The sequence below is a fragment of the Paroedura picta genome, chromosome 14 (genome assembly GCF_049243985.1).
Source record: "Paroedura picta isolate Pp20150507F chromosome 14, Ppicta_v3.0, whole genome shotgun sequence".
In the NCBI taxonomy this organism is placed as follows: domain Eukaryota; kingdom Metazoa; phylum Chordata; class Lepidosauria; order Squamata; family Gekkonidae; genus Paroedura; species Paroedura picta.
In genome coordinates this window covers 19899789-19919017 of record NC_135382.1, presented here as the reverse complement: position 1 = coordinate 19919017, position 19229 = coordinate 19899789, and the positions used below count along the sequence as shown (strand labels likewise).

At 45.5% G+C, this 19229-nt stretch overlaps 1 protein-coding gene across 1 annotated transcript in view; it reads right to left on the bottom strand.

Moving 5' to 3' along the window:
• The window catches only part of VAC14 (VAC14 component of PIKFYVE complex), a 101387-nt gene that overhangs the window by 68750 nt on the left and 13408 nt on the right, over window positions 1–19229 (bottom strand). The window contains exons 9-12 of the mRNA XM_077309823.1: window positions 18729–18881; window positions 18548–18608; window positions 15212–15356; window positions 14845–14910 (exon numbers count right to left, since the gene is read on the bottom strand). Coding sequence (XP_077165938.1) covers window positions 14845–14910; window positions 15212–15356; window positions 18548–18608; window positions 18729–18881 — 425 coding nt within the window. The remainder of the gene's footprint in view (window positions 1–14844; window positions 14911–15211; window positions 15357–18547; window positions 18609–18728; window positions 18882–19229) is intronic.

The window sequence follows — 19229 nt, the reverse complement described above, 5'->3', positions numbered from 1 at the left end:
AAGGGTGTAAGAAAAGCAATATCCTGGCAGAGCACAAATGCCTCACGTTGCCATGGTGACCGGCCAGGTGCCAGAAAGGAGCATCAGCCGGGTCCCATCGTTCGAGGGCGGCAGCCGTCTGAGCTCCTGTCATTGGACACGAGAGCACCAAGGCCAATGAGGCGTCTCTCCCCCCCCCTCCCGTGAACGAGGAGGCCTCCTTGGTGGGCAGGGGGCGCAACCGGAGAAGGCCGTGCCGCAGAACCCAGGGTTAAGAGACTCTCCGGTAGAGCACGGAGGCTGCTTTTAGGGATGAGCCCCAAAGTAATAATAAAACTGGATGCAGCTTCTTCCACTTCCACTGCCATTCACAGGGAGAGCTGGGATAACAGAAGCCGCATAGAAAAGGTCCCCACAGCTGGGCAAAAGGATGCGAACCTGTTTGGGCATTTTTGGAAAATACTGCCCGAGCTGCAGGACAAGGCACACAAAACTGGGGGGGGGTCGGTTTTTAATCTTGTGCCCGACAGTGGAACGGGAGGATGCAAGGGAGGAGATGGTACAAAGATGTCGCTCTGGACATCTCACAAAACCCAGCTAGCCAACCTGCTTCCAGATGCTTATCTTTAACGAGAGATAGGAAGCTGCATTTATTTCGATTAAAAGTTGCATGGCTTTACGTTGGGGAGCTATTTACGGCCCTTTGCTCACGGAAATATGCGGCTAGCCTTTCCATATGGCACCACCCTAGCTAGAAGAGGAAGCGAACCCTTTCAAGATGACAGCTTTCTGACAATGAACATCTTCTGGCTTCCTTCACTCGGCCCTAGTCTGCTTGCAAAAAAACAAACAAACAAAATGAGAGATTTCCTGCGCTATCCAGATCTAGGTCAATGCAATGAACATTATGTTCTAGTTGAATTGGTCTGATGTTCGCTTCACTTCCTGAAGAGACAACCCCCTACTTCACCAGGATTCCCCTTCCTGCAACCACTTATGTGCCATGCCTTTACATTACAGGAATGTGCATTGTCAGCCCCAGAAAGAGCAAGAACAGCCGATGCTACCATGAGATAACAGGTAACAGGCCTGGTTATGAACGTTCCAGGATCACACACTGCACACTTCAAGAAACAGGGGGACCTAGGCCAGAGTTCTGGTGACATAGGGTGGGACTCCAGTGCCCCATACAAATCTGCAGAAACAGAATTATGTAAAAGCAGCACCTGCCTGCAAGTGTGCAGAAGAGACAGAGGTTGTGCCTTTCAGGCTTCCTGATTCAGAATTAAGATTTGTTGTCTCACACAGCCTCAAAGGAGGAGGTTTGCACAGAGGTGTGCAGGAAGGAGCAAGGGGCACACTATGGAAAAGCAGGTGACTGTCGGCACCTGCTTGAAACTTGCCCACAGAGAGCTCAAGGACACAAGGTTATTATACCTCCCTTTTTATAATCAACTTCCTTTCCTCTCCTCACAACTGACACTCTGTGAGGTAGATGGGGCTGAGAGAGCTCTGAGAGATCTGTAACTAGCTGGCGGCATGCGGAGAAGTGAGTAATCAAACCCGGTTCTCCAGATTACAGGCCACTGCTCTTAACCTCAACACCAAGCTGGCTCTTCTCAAGAATACCATTTCACATGAAATTTTGCGCAGAACTAAGGCGATGGTTTTAAATCAAAATTTAAGGTGCTTTACAATCCACCTTTGTAATTTTTACAAACAACCTTATAAGGACCCTGTTGATGACCTTAAGTAGGGCCTCTATTACTACAGATGACTGATGGTACAGTCCTAAACAGTGTTATCCTCTTCTAAGCCTACTGAGGTTCAGGAGCATAGAAGGGTGCTATGACACACACACACACACACACACACCAACTTAAATGGCACACAACTTAAATGGCACTTCTATGCACTTTTGAAATTCCGAATTAACAAAATATTTCATTCCGTTTAGAAGGGAAAGGTCAGGTGAACTCAAGGGTAAAATTTCTAAGGTTGCTCAGTGTAGAACTTTGAAGTAAAGCAGTATATGCCCAGATAGTATATGAACAGTTCATACGTTTCAAGCTATTGAGAATTTCATAAGCGTTTACCAGTAACTTAGGATCTTTAAGATGAGAGGCTTTTGTTGCAGGATAGCCCAAACACTTCAGTATGCTTTGAGTATTCACTCACACTTTTGGTTTTCAGAAACTCTTAACACACCAGCATGCTTCTAGAATGTGATGCTTAAGACTTCACAAGGCAGTCTCTAACTACATCAGTCCAGGGATCTTTCCACTCCTCACAGCTATGTCCTGTCTTAACTGGGTAGGGAAATTTCTTCTCTCATTAGAAGATCTATCTCCTTTCCTTCACCTGAATGGGAGTCTTCACCTAACTACCCATTCTTCCTTGCCAGCCCCCCATAACAGTTCCCCGTCTATGTTAAACTGCTCTCAGTCAAGGCTGAATTCAGACTGAATTCTCCTTAGCAACTTAAAGTTCCTAAGTCATTGGTAAAAGCTTATGCTGATAACCAGTTAGATTCCTCGGAGCAGCCTGTCACTCAAGGCTCTGTTTCTGTGAAGAATTAACCCTTCACAGTCTCATATCTGTTCATACAGCACGTCTATGCTTTCAAGAGCGCTGTCCCTCACAGCCCTATGAAACCAAGAAGCAGGGACTTGCTTTCGAGTGGGGGCTTCCTAGTTCATACCTCTGATTTTGTGTCACAGCAGAGGCGGGAGGTCCTACAGTGCAAAATGAGAAAACTCGCAACAGTAGAGAGATCCCAGTGCAAGCCCAATGTGTTAACTAGCCTCCAAACCGCTCTCCATTTGGGAGGAAGAAAGAAGCATTCAGGTTTATAAACACTTTGTACAGCACCACAGGAGGCAGGCACAAAGTAAGAGGCAATGGAGTAAAGGGAAGGCCTGCTCCTGAAAGCTACAGAATGGGATGACTTTGGCTCCTTTCCTCCAAAAATGTGCTTCAGGCTTGAATGAGAAGAGCACATGGCTGTCGTTAAAAAGGGGGGGGGGAATCTGAATAGTGATTCCACAGCAATTTTAGCTCCATTCATTCCCACACCCACTCCCATTCTGCCGATGCTCTCTCTAGCGCCTGGCATTTGTCGAGTTACTACTAGAGGGCTGACTGCGTGGTCGGAAACACAGCATGAAAACACAGAGAGGCGTCAAAACAGTTTGCTGCTGCCTTCTTGGCACCTGCCTCTGCCATATACAGTGAGACCTGCGGATCTGTGTGGCTGTACACCAGAGTGGTCAACAAGAGGCTGGACAATCACTCCTGCCCCTTTCCTTTTAATCCTCATCACCAAACTGGGCAGAACGAAACTCATGGAACCACTCATGAGTAGGGAGTGGAGAGGCCAGATGTTTTTGAGACTGGAGTTTCTAAACGTGAAAAATGGTGCTCTCAAGACTAATGGTGGAACCATGGCCTGCAAGAATTGGAGGGGCAAGGTTTGTACAGTACCCAGCGTTCTACTTACAACTGCCCCCTCCATCTAAGCCCAGGATTTTTAAGGAAGCCTCTGCTCCCATATGATGCCCCCACATTGTTTTAAGACCTGGCAATCATGTGGGCCAAATCCAAGCATGAGCTGAGCATAAGGGCTTTTCATTGGTTGCCCCAATGTACTGAAGACACTCTCCCACATCCCACTCAGCCTTTGCCTCCTTTTGGAGATAGAAGCAGAGAGGACTTGTTCTGCCAGGCTACAGTTCAGAATTTTACATTTCTGTTGCTCAGTCTTTTCTATTAACTTCTACATTCCTTTTCACGGTTTTGAAAATACTTAAAAGTAGAGCTGGCATCAAGAGCCTCTTGTGGCGCAGAGTGGTAAGGCAGCAGACATGCAGTCTGAAGCTCTGCCCATGAGGCTGGGAGTTCAATCCCAGCAGCCGGCTCAAGGTTGACCCAGCCTTCCATCATTCCGAGGTCAGTAAAATGAGTACCCAGCTTGCTGGGGGGTAAACGGTCATGACTGGGGAAGGCACTGGCAAACCACCCCTTACTGAGTCTGCCATGAAAATGTTAGAGGGCGTCATCCCAAGGGTCAGACATGACACGGTGCTTTCACAGGGGATACCTTCACCATTTTAGAGCTGGCATCATACAGTGTTCAGGCTCATGGACCAATACCTGGGACAACTGGCCCTGAACCCCCTCTGGGTCTTGTAAGCTTTGCAGGTCACCCCGGGCTTCTCACAATCTCTGGACTAAAAACATTTATACCCTCCCCTTCCTCATGGTTCAAGGCAGCTTCTTCACGAGCCAGTTGTGAGAATAAAACAGAGGAGATGGAAACTATGTGACAAGCTGCCTCAGGTCCCCTCAAGGGAGAAAGCAGGAGAGTATACATGAAATGGCAATGTCTAACGCAGGCTTTCTTAACAGCCCTGGAAGGGTTTCCTGAATAGGTGGCAATTAATTAATTCTTTGTATATTTTTAAAACGTGTTAAACATTTATTGGGTGATATGACCATATATGGTCACGTCAACCTACCCATGCCACCTCAAATGGCCAATGATGGGCCTGGAGGTGGAGGAATGGGGAAGGGCCCCAGGTGGGCGTGTCCACAGCCATGCTTCCTAACCATGTTCTGCATAATCATGGCACTTCTGGGGTTTCTCAAAGTCTGAAGAATGTCCCAGGGGTTTCTCAATTGTAAAAAGATTGAGAAAGGCTGGTTTAATGTAGCAGCAAGTGAAGAAATAAGGAATTGCAAATGGGATGGGTTTATCATCTTGAAGACCAAAACCCCACAATCCAGCACAGAGGCTTAATGGCTCAAGCTTCCCCCCTTCAGAATACTAGGCAGTCCCTACCTTGAGGAAAAGGTGACTTGTGGAAGATTTTACTACAAAGCAGAGTGACGCAGATCCCAGACTGGAGCCCTTAGCTAACAACCTTGAATCAGCCTGAAGCTCTGCCCTGCCTTCAACTTTTATTTTGCTTTGCTACATCATCTGGCTCCTCTCTCCTCCATTCAGGCATCATCTGCTGCTGGCACAACTTATCTTCCGGACCCTGTTCAGCTATCACCCTCGATTTCCTCAGCTAAGGCAAGTTGCGCACTAAAATGTTTAGCTCCTACAGAAGACCAAGACTTTCCATTTAACAGCTTGCTAAGTTTTTGCCTGGAAAAATACAAAGGCCTCGAATAAAACCAGAACGATTCGGAAGAAAAAACTATCCCCATCAGTTTTTTTTCTCCCCTTTTTAAACCAAACAGAATATTGGGAATTTGGGGAAGCATTACAAAAAGCTCCTGTGACAAATATGTATTTTTTTCCTATCTGGAATGAGTGGAATGCTTTTTAAACTATGGGCCTATGCATACAACAGGATATAAAAAATATAATACATAGAGATACAGAATACACATATAGGTATAATATAAAAGTGGAAAACAATATACAGCACTAGATAATGGTAATTCCTGTGTATCTCATCCTATCATTGTTTATTTTATTTATCTTAATATACCACCCCTCCCCGCAAGGAGACTCGGGGGGGGGGGGGTTCACATTACCCTTTACATGTATATCATCTCTAAAACCAAAACATTATTAAAATTTAGTTAATCAAGGTCAGTATTGTTTATTCAGACTGGCAGCAGGACTTCAGGCCCCCAGGTAGAGGTCTTTCCTATCACCTCCTGCCTCATTCTTTTAACTGGAGATGTCAGGGATTGAACCTGGGGCCTTTTGCATGCCTAGCAGACGTTCTACTGTGCTAAATCACCTCCCTCCAACAATTTTACATGCTCCTATTTGCAAAAAAATAAAAATAAAAATCTGCTCCTTACCACTTCTATTCAGGGACAAAGAATATAATCAGTGGCATCTGAAAACTTATATGCAGAATTCAATTTTGTTGGTCTTACAGGTGCCACTGGACTCCAACTTTGTTCTGTTAGAGAAAAAGGTTTCCATACACATGGAGGGAATGAAACACACGTATACCAACACCCCCCCCCCCCTTCAGTTCTAACCCATGAAAACTTGGTGTGGTGGTTAAAAGCAGCAGCTCCTAATCTGGAGAGCAGGGTTTGACTCCCCACTCCTCCTCCACATGCAGCCAGCTGGGTGACCTTGAGCTTTATCACAGTCCTGATAGTGCTGTTCTCACAGAGCAGTCCTGTCAGAGCTCTCTCAGTCCCACCTGCCTCACAGGGTGTCTGTTGCGGGGAGAAGAAGGGATGGCAATCGTAAGTCATTTTGAGACTCCTTTGGGTAGTGAAAAGCAGGGTAAAAAAAACCCCAAACAACTCTTCATTAGGGGAGGAGAGAGCACTCCAGATGCTGTTTGGAAAGTAAATTATTGGGGGAGGGGGAATTTTTAGAGCACTGGCTCCAAAAACCATGACCAGGATGTGAGAAAGGCTATAGTACGCGACCACAGCCCATTTGAACCTGTATGGTGTCTGCAAGCAAGCAAAGGCCGCCCCCCTAGAGCTAACTGAAAAGGAGGCCACACCACGATTCTATATTGCTGCTGCAGAAAGCAAGATATTTCAGTACGGATTCTTAGAGCACTGGGAGACCCACAGCTGCGTCAGCAGATATGAAGAGGCTGCTGTGGGCTCAGATGCCCCCTTGAGGCCGCTGCCTGCCAGGACGCCTGCTGTCCCAGGCTGAAGGGCAGTTTAAGAAGCCGAGCACATCCCAGAGGAAAGGAACACCGCTATTCATCTCACAGGAAGGCTGCTTGGGCAGTGACCTGAATGCAACATCAGGCAATGAGCTCTCTCCTTGACATGTCAGAGAGCTTCTTTAATTTATTTTTCTTTTAATACACAGCCCGAGAGAATGGAGAGCGGGAAGAAACCCAGGGAAGACGGTGCCCCAGCCAAGAATGCAATCCCCACTTTCTGGCAGACCCCCAAGAGAGTGTGCAGTGTGAAAAGTAAACCTGCTCCAGGCACCCCCCTCCAAAGAGACCCCAATCAATCATTCCCATGACAATTTAACTGCCCTTGTTCCCCAGGGGAGAAAGGGAACGGTGACCTTTGCCCTTTGGTCTCTCAACCAGACAATTTCACAGCCACCAGGGCTGTGCTTTTTAAAAGACATTCCTGGTTCAGATCAGTTCGGAGCAGAGGAAGCCCAAGAGCATCCCCCCCACCCCGCATTTAGACTCCCCATATCCTTGTCTCTTGACATGAATGCCTTTGAGCCCAAAAGCTACGCTTACAAGCAACAAGGGACGCCCTCCGCATACCCCCCCCCCCTGAAACTTAGAGGCCATGCGCAAGAGGCAGCATCCTCCTGTTCATCTTTGCACAGACTTTCCTAGCAGGCTACACTTAGTGTCTCTTCCTCACATATATACCCCCACCCGCCACCCAAATCCTATTCTTTCGCAAGAAAAGCAGCAGAAGCAGTTTTGGGTGCTTTACGGAAGCTGCAGAGGAATCTTTTCCTACACAGAAAGACAGAAATCATCGCTGCTGGGGTGAGTCATTCTGGACTTCATCCGGCTTCCAGCCCAAACGCTCCCAATTATCCTTGCACCAGCTGTAGGAGAGCATCACAATTGCGGAGGAAAGCTCATTCGTTCAAGAAGGCAGGCTCCTCTGCGCAATTATGGGTGGTGGGAACCGTTCCATTCCTCCTTCATACCGTGCCTGAAATGTCTTTTGAAAATGCAGAACTGTGGGGGAGGTTAGCAGAGAGTCCTAGATCCCGGACGCAGTCATCCTGCCAAACAGAAACTATTACACTGCCTGCATTTACCCAGTCAAAAATTTAACTGGGGCATCCTAAAACTTTAAAGGTAAAGGTATCCCCTGTGCAAGCACTGGGGTGACGCCCTCGAGCGTTTTCATGGCAGACTCAATACGGGGTGGTTTGCCAGTGCCTTCCCCAGTCATTAACGTTTACCCCCCAACAAGCTGCGTACTCATTTTGCCGACCTCGGAAGGATGGAAGGCTGAGTCAACCTTGAGCCGGCTGCTGGGATTGAACTCCCAGCCTCATGGGCAGAGCTTCAGACTGTATGTCTGCTGCATTACCACTCTGCACCACAAGAGGCTCTTCTAAAGCCTTAGCCCCTGGCTATACCAGGGAAGTGTATCCCACAGAAGGCAAACAATAAAGTACTTTATGAGACAGTCTTACACACTCTGAATGTGAAAGATCGAGGATGACTATTCTGGTCTATTTCTATATTGTACATGACAATCTCCAGGACGCATTTGCTTAAAATGAAATGAATTCTGTCCAGTAAGCTATGATACACATTATTGCACACTTCTAAATGGTCCAATGTTCTCACCTTTCAATATCCAAATACACTGCTAGCCATGCTAGAAGAAGAGTGGTTCTTATATGCCGCTTTTTCCCTATGCGAAGGAGTCTCAAAGCGGCTTACATTCACCTTCCCTTTCGTCTCCCCACAACAGACACCCTGTGGGGTGGGTGAGGCTGAGAGAGCCCTGATTTTACTGCTCTGTCAGAACAGCTTTATCAGTGCTGTGGCGAGCCCAAGGTCCCCCAGCCTGCTGCATGTGGAGGAGCATGGAATCAAACACGACTCGCCAGATTAGAAGTCCACACTCCTCACCACTAGACCGCTGGCTCTCACTATTGATGCAGAGAAGCACTGTTAGCAACTGAAACGCTGAAACATCACCAACATTCGAGGGCAGACCTCTGCCTCCATCCCAACTGATTTATTATTTTAATTTGGAATTGTTTTTATTGGTGTTTTTGTAAACCACTCTGGGAGTGATTATGACTGCAAGGTCATCTATAAACACAACAGAAGAAGAAAAGAAAATCTAGAACGGTCAGATTCCAACTGCTGGATGGGATCCATCTGCAGAATGCCCAAGCTTCTGACGAAGGGTGGGACAGCCTCACTCTTCAAGCCAATATGCTTTGTGCCTGAGAAGTAAGCTGTGGGTATTGGGGGCCCCTGGGAGGGATTGTCCCTCGCTGGGGTCACTCTAAGCCTGGGAGAGCTGTGTGCCCACTATAAGCAGGGGGCCAACCAGCCTGAAAAGATTCTTGGCATCAGCTGGCCTGCAGAAGTGGACGAGAAACTGGAAGATATGAGTTGTGACATAGCTAAAGAAAGAGGGAGCAAGAGGAGCAGCAAAGGCCTGAGGCCAGGTCCTTTGAACAGACATGGTAGTGGAGATGACCACTTGGGCTGGGTTATTAACTGCTTACACGAAGGGAAGAAGGGGAAACAGTCCAGAAAAAGGGCTGGGGGCACATGGAACTTACATGGAAGCCCACCAAATGTAGAATACCACCCAGAGCAGAGTGTGCTCCTTGCATGGTGGCTACTAGATAGACAACAGTACATACAAACACGATCTCCACCTGTCTCCCTTACAATTTATTAAGGGACAAAGAGAGACACACACATACACACCGAAGTTCTATTTTTGTTCCCCCTTCAGTTGGTCGATGCACAGAAAACACAGCCAGGATTATTTCTCTGGAAGCACACCAAGGACTTCTTCCCTGGGAGGAGGATTAAGTTGAGTTGGTCCTGCCTCCTCACCCACCGCCCTGGCATGCCAAGAGCAGGTTCTTGCTCACTCATGTGAAAACAGGCTGTGCTCTCCTCTGAAAAGATGCTCTCTTGTACAACGTGATCGGAACTTCAACCACAGAGTCGCTTCTGAGATAAGTTCCTGAAAAGTTTCTCTTCCCTTTGGCAACCTATCGGTGCCACAATTTCCATTCCTCTGACCATCCTCTAAAGACAACAAGGTCTTGGAAAGGCTTTAGCTCAATTGAACAGCATTTGAGTAGCATACACACACTCCCAGGTTCAATCTCTGTCATCTCTGTTAAAAGGATCAGAGAGTATGTGATGTGAAAGACTTTAACCTCACACACCCAAAAGAAGTTGCTTGTCTGAGTAGATATGACTGATGGGAGAGCCAGCTTGGGGAGAGCTGGCTTCTAATCTGGCAAGCCAGGTTTGATTCCCCACTTCCCCACATGCAGCCAGCTGGGTGACCTTGGGTTCGCCACAGCATTGATAAAGTTGTTCTGTCTGGGCAGTAATATCAGGGCTCTCTCAGCCTCACCTTCCTCATAGGGTGTCTGTTGCAAGGAGAGGAAAAGGAAAGGGATTGTAAGTCACTTTGAGATTCCTGGTAGAGAAAAGTGGCATATAAGAACCAGCTCTTCTTCTTCTTCAATGGTCCAAAGGTCAGATTCACTATGAGGCAGCCTCATGTGAATGCGTTCTCAACTGAATGATTACAAAGGTGTTAAAGTGGATGTGTATGTTGTGAGGGGGGGGACACATTAAATTTGCCTACCTCTCAAAGTATTGTTCAACAACAATGCTAACATGGTTCACCATACACTCCCTCCTCAACTCTGGAGTGGGAAGATCAACACGGCTAACTGGAAACCTTCCAAATGCATTTTATTTGTACACAAGAATTGCATGTACAAATAAAATACTCATGTGAGGAATGAGTCATAGGTCATATTAATCTCATCCTTGTTCTCCCCTTTTATACGTCAGAAGTCCCAAATTTCAGTCTTGGCAAGACGAAAGCCGGGGAGTCAGGGCACTGTGGGCTGAAATCCAACAGGCAAAAATGAAAGTCTAAGTGGATAAAGACGACCATTCACACTTCTATTAAGCGTCATTGTACTTGAAATCTGTATCACATGGAAGAAAGCCCCTGGGGATTTAGAGTGAGAAAGTCCATTCCATGGGGGGAAGGCTACTACAACAGGACATGCAGTTCTGGGGCTGTAGCAAAGTGGGGAGCGGAGGCCTGCATGTTCTTCCCTCAGGAAAGCTCTGCTGTGAAGAAAAGAACGATGAGGGGGAAAGCCTGGGACTGGAAAAAGAGCAACCATAAAGCTGAAAAGACAAGCTTTTTGCAGGACTTTAGGGTAGGCCAGATGCTAATGGCAAGAAGTTTTATGACAGCACTCTCTAAAAATTCACTGAGCTCTACCTATGCAAGATTCATGTCATCTCCACTCACGCAGCCCACAGCCACACACAAATATTCTGTCTCCAGGCCATGAGCTAGAAGGCTTTTGGTTGTGAATCGTTTGCAAAAGTCTTTATCTCAATAGATTTGGTATCCTTGAACTACTCAGGTTGTAGATGTTTGAATCAGTGAGGCATGACTACCATCAGCCAAGACTTCTGCTCTTGAATATTTTCAACCACCTTGGACAGCAATAGAAAGGCTCGGAGAAGGTCGTTGAGCTCAATCCGAGGAAGGTCTCTTTGCCTAGTGTCCTCAGCCATGGAAGCAGGCTAAAGCCCTTCCCATCTTGAATCTGCTTGAGTTATGCTGAACTCGAGGGCAAGCTTTTGCATGTTTTAGCTAATTGTTAAACACCTGCTTATGCTGGGACCTCTCCACCTAGTGTATTATTTGTTGACTGAGCCGGTGTGCCATCATGCCTTGGATCCTTGCTATAAATTCAGCTCTTAGAGACACAAGCATGTTCTCCATCATCTCTGTGACAGACATGGCCTCCTTAAGAAGAGATGAAGATCTATTTTACTTTTGGCAACTGATGCCTGCTTCTGCTGAGGGGCACTGATGACAAAACCACAGTACACCTGTCCCTTACCACATTTGCCAACATGAACACTGTTAAGCAGATGGCCTGGAATTCCATGCAGTTTATAGTCTCTCTTCTCTCAGGTTTCAGCAGCTGTGGAACAGAGACTCCCGACAACACATACTGCATTGTTCAACCTCAACTGGGATGGCTATTCTCCCTGGTCCCTTCAGTCATAAGCAGACACATGAACAACCTGATACAGCACATCCACCAGAAGGCAAAGGACTTTGCCAGATTAAGAACCACAGTCTTGAGACCTAATTGCTTCATAACCGTGACCTGGAATTGCAGCAGGAATCTCTGAACTGGACCTCAAGGGCACTCTGGTCTAATTCATTAGAACTAAATCAGACGCTATTATTCAAGACTGATAAATCAGACGAGTGTTATCACCATCAGTTCCAGATCACTCAGAACAGTTATCATGCTTCCCTTGAGTTCTGAGGATGTCCATGAGAATTCCCAGTTGCTCAATAAACTTACTAGAAGAAAAGTCTTCTTCTTGGTTCCAACATGAAGAAGGCATTCCTGCAAAGGTGGTTGCCACTTTCTTGTGACTTCGAAAATGGGGTGGTTAATGGGCCCAGGTATTCAGGAATGGCAGGACAATCAACGGCAGAAGACAAAACCTGCCATCTGGAAAAGCTGAGACAGAAGGGTAGTGGAAATGGGAGTCTCAAGAATCGGCAGCAAATATTAAGAGGGACAGGTAAGAAGAGCTCAGTGATGTCAACAAGAGGACAAGAAATCCCTGCTGCCAACCACTTGTCATTACTGAAAAAAGAATTTCTTCTTTTAGGTTAAGCAACCTCTTGAGAATACCAATAGAATTCTAGTGTCTTTCACTCTTCAAGATAGCAGAGAGCCAAATCAGCCAATGGGAAACACATTTATTTGTTTCTTATTTCAGGGTGTGTAGAAAAGTCACTAGGGTCCTCCAACGTTTCTTTTCCTTCTGAATCCTAGGGGAGGCTATTAACTTCTCTCTTGATATCCTAAGGAATTCTAGCACATATCCTTAGCTAGACCTACCTACTGTCCAAGCCTGCTGGATGGGAAAGTAAAGAAAGCAGCCCTGGACTGGGAAGGTGTGTATCAGGACAATCCTCACCATGCCCAATAGGATTTCTATCCACCCCTTGTGCAAAAGGAGGCAGAACAAGTACCAACAACTGGGATGGATTGTCCATTTAGTTTAGTGGTATATCTCTGGCCCGGGCAAACAGGAATACTAAAATCTTTGCAAAAACCTGCAGTTGTCATTTTAATGTACCTTTTTTGAAATGCCTCATTTTTGTTGAGTCAAACATATCGCGATTAGTTCGAGGATTTGCCCATGAGCGATTTTGCCTCTGAGGGATGGCATTTGGCAGGCAACAGCTGATCATACATGCTTGATTACCAATGCCCTAACTCATCATCAAATGTCTTTTAAGAACACCCAAAGCTGGCCATATGTGCCACCTTCAAGCCTGCACGGTTTGGCACCCTTCTTCCTCTCTCTTTTGTCTTCACACTTAAGACACACTCCTACCTACCTATCTACCCCCTGTGACTAAGAAAACCAATTTTATTGCAAGGTCCCATGGTCAAATTTGCACTTCTCCCAGTACATTAAGAGAGCTCACCTGGATGGCAGAAGATGAAAATAACCAATGATTAGCTGCTGAAATCTTTGGACAATTTCATTTTTCATGAATAATTAAATTGACCAAGGCTTTCTTGGCCATATGATATTGACCTTCAGGAAACAGAAGAAAGGCTGTTGGCAGCAGACCGTTCATCCCTAATGGAGAAAGATCTTACTGCACAAGCGGATTTTCTTTCCTTTGGGCAGAAATTGCTTGGGGGATGGGGCAGCCATGGCACATCACTGTGTGAACACACACCTAAATTAATCCCTACCTGGACAGCTCACACACCTGTCCTATTGACTCCACACCAGCCAGCAGTAAAAGACAAAGGGAGACGCATAACATCAGTAGTTCTTTCATCATGCAAATTGAATTGTTTATGTCAACAACCAGCAAGGAAGGGAGATGTTGATAGTGGCCAAAACATTAAAAAGCAGTAGGGGAATCTGCATATGCAATTGGAAGCAATTATGCAGATGGAATCAGAAACGAGCATGCACAGTTCAAATACAGTTGGTCAAACATTTGACTGGATTGATCCCCATTTATAAAGAACCGGCAGACTAAAACAACCAGGCAACCGAGGATCACTTGGGCTACAGAGGGAGCAAAGCCCTCTCTTCCCCTGAGGAACTCAAACCACTTAGTGTCTCTTGGTCCTATCTCCACAGCAACCCTTTTCAGTGTCAGCTATAACCCTCCAGCTTCAGAAGCATCCACAGGTTAGACAAAAAGGACTGGAGATTCCCAGCCTACTAACAAGACAAACACATGGAAGTCGTGATGCACCCTGCACGTTTTGCTAGTCAGTCAGCTGGCATGGAGCAGCCCAGAACTCCGTTATTCCCTCTTTCCATTCCAAATGCAAGGTTTCCCCCCAGCAATAAGCAGGCATTAGGGAACACACAGCACCTGTGGGTACCTTGTACACTAATATAGATTACTTCTATTCTCTGTATAGTGCCAAGACATAGACTTCTGAACTAAAGGGGGGGGGGGAAATGATGTGATGGCCATTCATATTCCTATAGGGCCATGAACAATGCAAAAGGAAGACAAGTTCTGAACTGTACTTTGTATGTGAAACAGGAGACTTTATCAACCACAAACTCCTTAAATTGCTTATCCCAGCCAGCTGGTCACAAAGGGTGTCCTGTGTGCAAGCGTGTGTATACATGCACACACACCTTCTCTCTATACAAAAAGTACAGCATTAAATCCACATATCCTGAGTGCTCTTAATCCTGACAGCTATTATAACAAAATAATTGATTTCTAAATGTCTATTCATCCCTCAATGCCTAACCCTTTGTCCCCAATTATTTACATTCTTCACAGCCGAACCATACATGAAAGGTATCCTTGTTTCCCAGGGCTTCATTTCTTCTCCCAGCTGTGGGCATAAACCTATCAGGCAGCCGTGAGTGCATATAATATGAAATATGTTAGCTGGCCAGGAATTGTCATCATGTAATTGGACATTACCTCTGGGGTGAAAGAAGCTGAATAACCAGCACCAGAAAAGAGATCATCTGACACCATTTGCCAAAAGTAAGATACTCAAGGGGAATTCCACCATATATTTAAATATTGAGCAGTAACAGCATTAACAACTATTCTGTTCATGGAATTCATACTCACCTCATCAGACTCATCTGATAAGGTTTTTAACAGGATAGGAAACAAGCTGTCCGTATGTCGAAACATCTAAACAAGGGGAGAAAACAGCCATGAAGGAGTCATCCGAAGCCTTACAAAAAGCAACTTGGTTCGTGTACTCCAAATCCAGCATTGCTAGAAGCTGTTTCAATTCCTGGCAATAGCAAAAATCTCTTCTTTCCCCTTAAGCTTCTCGACAGAGAAGAAATTTTCACCTCTCATTATAGGTACATAAACCTTAACAGCACCGATATCCAACACAAAACTACTCAGGCATTTGCCTATGGCAAAACAGATGGTGCATCCCAAGTCCCAAGTGAGGTCTGGCGTGATTGAGATGTGGACTTGCCTTGCGAGGCGTCTTGATGTACAAGTGGTAGAGCCACTTCAGAACCGCAATCCGGGTCATCATCCCAATGGCTGAATCGTGAAGGTGACAGTCTAATACCTGGACAATTCCATCAAGGTTGAGGGTCACATGAATGCTCTCAGTGCTGCAGACAGGATAAACATGCAAGGTGGTACAGCTGAGTGTTAGTGAAAAATGTTCCACAAAGGGAACCATTTACTAAAGTCACCTGGGGAATTCTATGTAAAGAATGCAAAGGATCGCAATACCCTTGGATAACTAGAATGGTTGAGAGAGTTGGGTATGTGTAACTTGGAGAAGAGGAAGGCAAGGGGTAACAGGATAGCTGGGTTTAACTACGGAAAGGAGAGACATGTTGAAGAGGGGGACATGTTTACTGCAGCTTTAAAGACAAGGACTAGGAGCAATGGATTCAAATTAAGGGAAAGGAGGTTCCACTCAAATATTAGAAAGCATTTCCTGAGGGTGAGGCCTGCTAGATGGAATATGCTGCCTTGGAGAATGGTGGCGTCTCCTCCCTAGAAGGAGATTGGATGAGCACCTGTCAGGAGTGTGTGTGTTTTTTAAGTCCCCAAGACCGTTGGGAGCTCCCTTGGATGGCCCTTTGGGGTCTCTTCCAGCTCTGATTCTAAACCCCTCCCATTATCTGACTAGAATAAAAGGAATCCAATCTGCTTTTCTATTTCTTTCTCATAAAGGAGCTTTGAATCTTAAAATCTTATACCCTGCAAATCATATTGGCTTCTAAGGTGCTACTGGACTTGAATCTAAGTGATGCAATCCTAGTGATTCCCACACTACAATGCACCAAGCACTGCCGATGATCAGAAGCTCACCATGCCAGTGAGCTTTGCACAGGCTTCCTCTGCACAAGCCTCACAGAATAGCATTATGTCTTCTCTCTGCTCCAAATCCAGGAAAATGCAGTCTGCTTCCTGCAAGTCCTGCAGTATCTCTAAACTGTGCCTCTGCAGCAACTGTTCATATGTTTAGGTTTTTAAAATATTCTCTACTTTATTCCTTGGCCATTGTCTCCAATAAGAATCCTTGTTTCAGTTGGCCACTAAACAAAAACATATGGGTCAACGGACCCACAGGGTTTATTAAATACTGACTATAAGCATTTTTATAGCCAACTTTATTAAAATAAAAAGTAATTCAGTCATCAAATTTTATATTTCCACAAACTGCAAAATAAATTAACTGTTCTTATAAAGCAATGAAATTAACATTAAAAATGCAATGAATTGTAAGGATTGTATTAATGTCAAACGTTGGCCAGGTCCTGCAAGGGAAGACGCAAGCAGAATGAATCTCTCTCCAATGAATTCTTCACGAACCAAAACAATTTATTTTTCTCAGTTTATTTTTTCTCCAAGTGACTGAGCAGAATGGTCTAATAAAGTTTATTATCCTTTGGATGGATGTGGATGCAGACTGTATGTTCCTATTTAAATCATAGATCCATTTATAACGGCTGAAAGAAACCAGTGTTAGCCTAACCCTGATTCTGACCTGTCACTAAGGATGAAAGAGCCCAACATTTGATATATATCCACATCTGCAAAGCCAGAAGGATGGGAAAGTTGGCTCTACTGCCTGTGTACAGCTAACCCTTGCCTTGACATCTTTAAAAAAATGTCTTCGCCCTGCTCCTTAAGAAGTTGGTGTAGCGATCTGGAGCGTCAGTTACAGAAAGGAGAAAACAAAAGGCAAATTTATGTCGGGTTGCAGTAGTCAGAAGGTGTAAATGTAGCAGGTCCCTTAAGCAGATGCCTGGCCTCTCAAGCTCAGGCATTATTGCCAAAAGGAAGCAGAACTGGAAATGGAATTCAACACAGAGAACCACCGCAAGGACGGAAAGGACCAGCAAGAACTGCAACAAGATGCTCTTGTGCCAATATCAAAAAGGACAGTTCAACAACAAGCCATTGGGCTGGAGTTACAGTGACCCTCAGTGGTTTGATGGCGATATTGCACAGAAATACAGGGCAGATGTCATTCTTGGAGCCCACCACACTCTCAGCCCCTTGCCACAAAGGAAGGAAATTAGTCTAGGACAAAAAATTTAGTTAAAGCCAGAATCTAAAGTGAAGGAGAGCAAAGGCAGAGATTTACTATTCCAAGCAAGAGCTGCGTCGAATACCATTGGGGACTTCATGGGAAAGATTGATCCACCTGAACGCCTCAGCCCATCCCAGCATTTAATATGCAGCTCATAGATAGTGCCCCTCTGATGCAGGAAAGAGCAGCATCTCCTTCTCATCTCTGTTTCAAATCCTTCTTAGTGCTGTTGTTCTTTGTTTAAACAGCCATAACAATAGTAAACGGTAAAACATAAAGCACAGAAACAGAAAAAATAGGGATAAAGGGGGAGGACGATCACAGCGCTCCATTTCCCAATAAGGCAAACTTCTGTATAAGAAAGTTTCTTTATTAAGAATGAAGACATCTGTTACACACGCATAGACAGAACTGAGGTCCTTTATTCATGGACAGAGCATATAACCTGGTGAAACTCGTTTTGCAACTAACTGCATTTCACAGATAGACTCAAGATACCTGATAACCTAACCTGCAAAGGGATGCAACCTTGAGGTGTCAAGACGGGCATCTGGGGAACATCACCGATCAAACATCACAAAACATGGCAGAAGTACCTAGGGGATTCTGACTGAGACAAAACCATCCTCTGTGGGATAAGATGAAACGGAGCAAATCCCAACACGGAAAGTACAATTTTTATAAATGAATCACCTTAAGGTGACAAATTTCATATGCAGCAGTGCAAAACATATCAACAGAAGGGGATACCCAAGGATACTCATCATTTAGTAGCATTTTTGCCAACACTGGATCTGAACAACTAGGAAAAATCAGTTTGAGATGAATATCATTGTAAAGAGGGCAGCTTCTAGTATCACATCGACAAAATCTCTCTGAAAAGGGAATTTTTAAATACCAGCCTTCCGGAGCATCTACTGAGTGTATAAGCTCTTCTAAGCTAGTTTCTCTCTGAGCAGGAAAGATATGCAGCAGGTGCTAAACTGTATCTGGATGTATCAGAGGATAGAAAGGTAGGAGACCTTCCTAAATCCAATTATTGTCCCATGCGTTCTAGTGCACGTTTTTTAGGACTTGGTCCCATTCTAATGAATTTGTGTTCCTGTCATTGTGATGTGACAGAACCAGAACTATTTTCTTCAGTTCAGCAACATCATGGGACACGAGGTCCAACAGAAGGACAAAAAAAGTCCTTGCTTCCCCTCAAAACAGGGGATACTGAGCATCACCTGCAACAGTCGAGAACCTTACCTGGTTGGCATGAAAACGCTGGTGCTGTTGAAACTGGAATTATTTGAGACGTCCAGGCAACCTGCAAGGAGACATTTACGTTAGTTTACATTTGCAGAACTTGTAGTAGGAAGTATTTGTTTGGCAATGATAAAAAACGTGCTCTCAAAGGAAATACTGGGATTTGGAAAACAGGACTCACCACCTGAAGCCATCTCCTGCTTAGAGAGAGGTTCATCGTGGTCGGTCTCGGCTTGGGGGGCTGCCGTGGGCTGCTTGACCTCGTTTTCATCATCTTCAGGGATGACCAGCTTCATCAGGCTCTGGTTACACACATTGGCCACCTCTTTGATGCCTGCACCCCACCAATGTAAGGAATGCACTCGTGTCACTGTTCACTACCTTAGCAGAATTGTGCAGGACAGAACAACCGAGAAGACATTTCCCAGAATTTCAGTACACCTGAAGACCCAAGCAGAACCCTTTGGAGCAGTGGTTCTCAACTTTCCTAATGCCGCGACCCCCTTTGGGTTGCTGAGGCGGCCTCCGCAGTGGTGGCCGGAGGCATGGCAGCGGCTTCCACAATCCCTGGGGAAAGTGTTGATCGACCCCCATAGGGGTCATGACCCCCAGGTTGAGAACCGCTGATTTAGAGGAATCTGTGATACTGTGCACTAAAGAGAGCAAAGGCTAACCAAAAGAA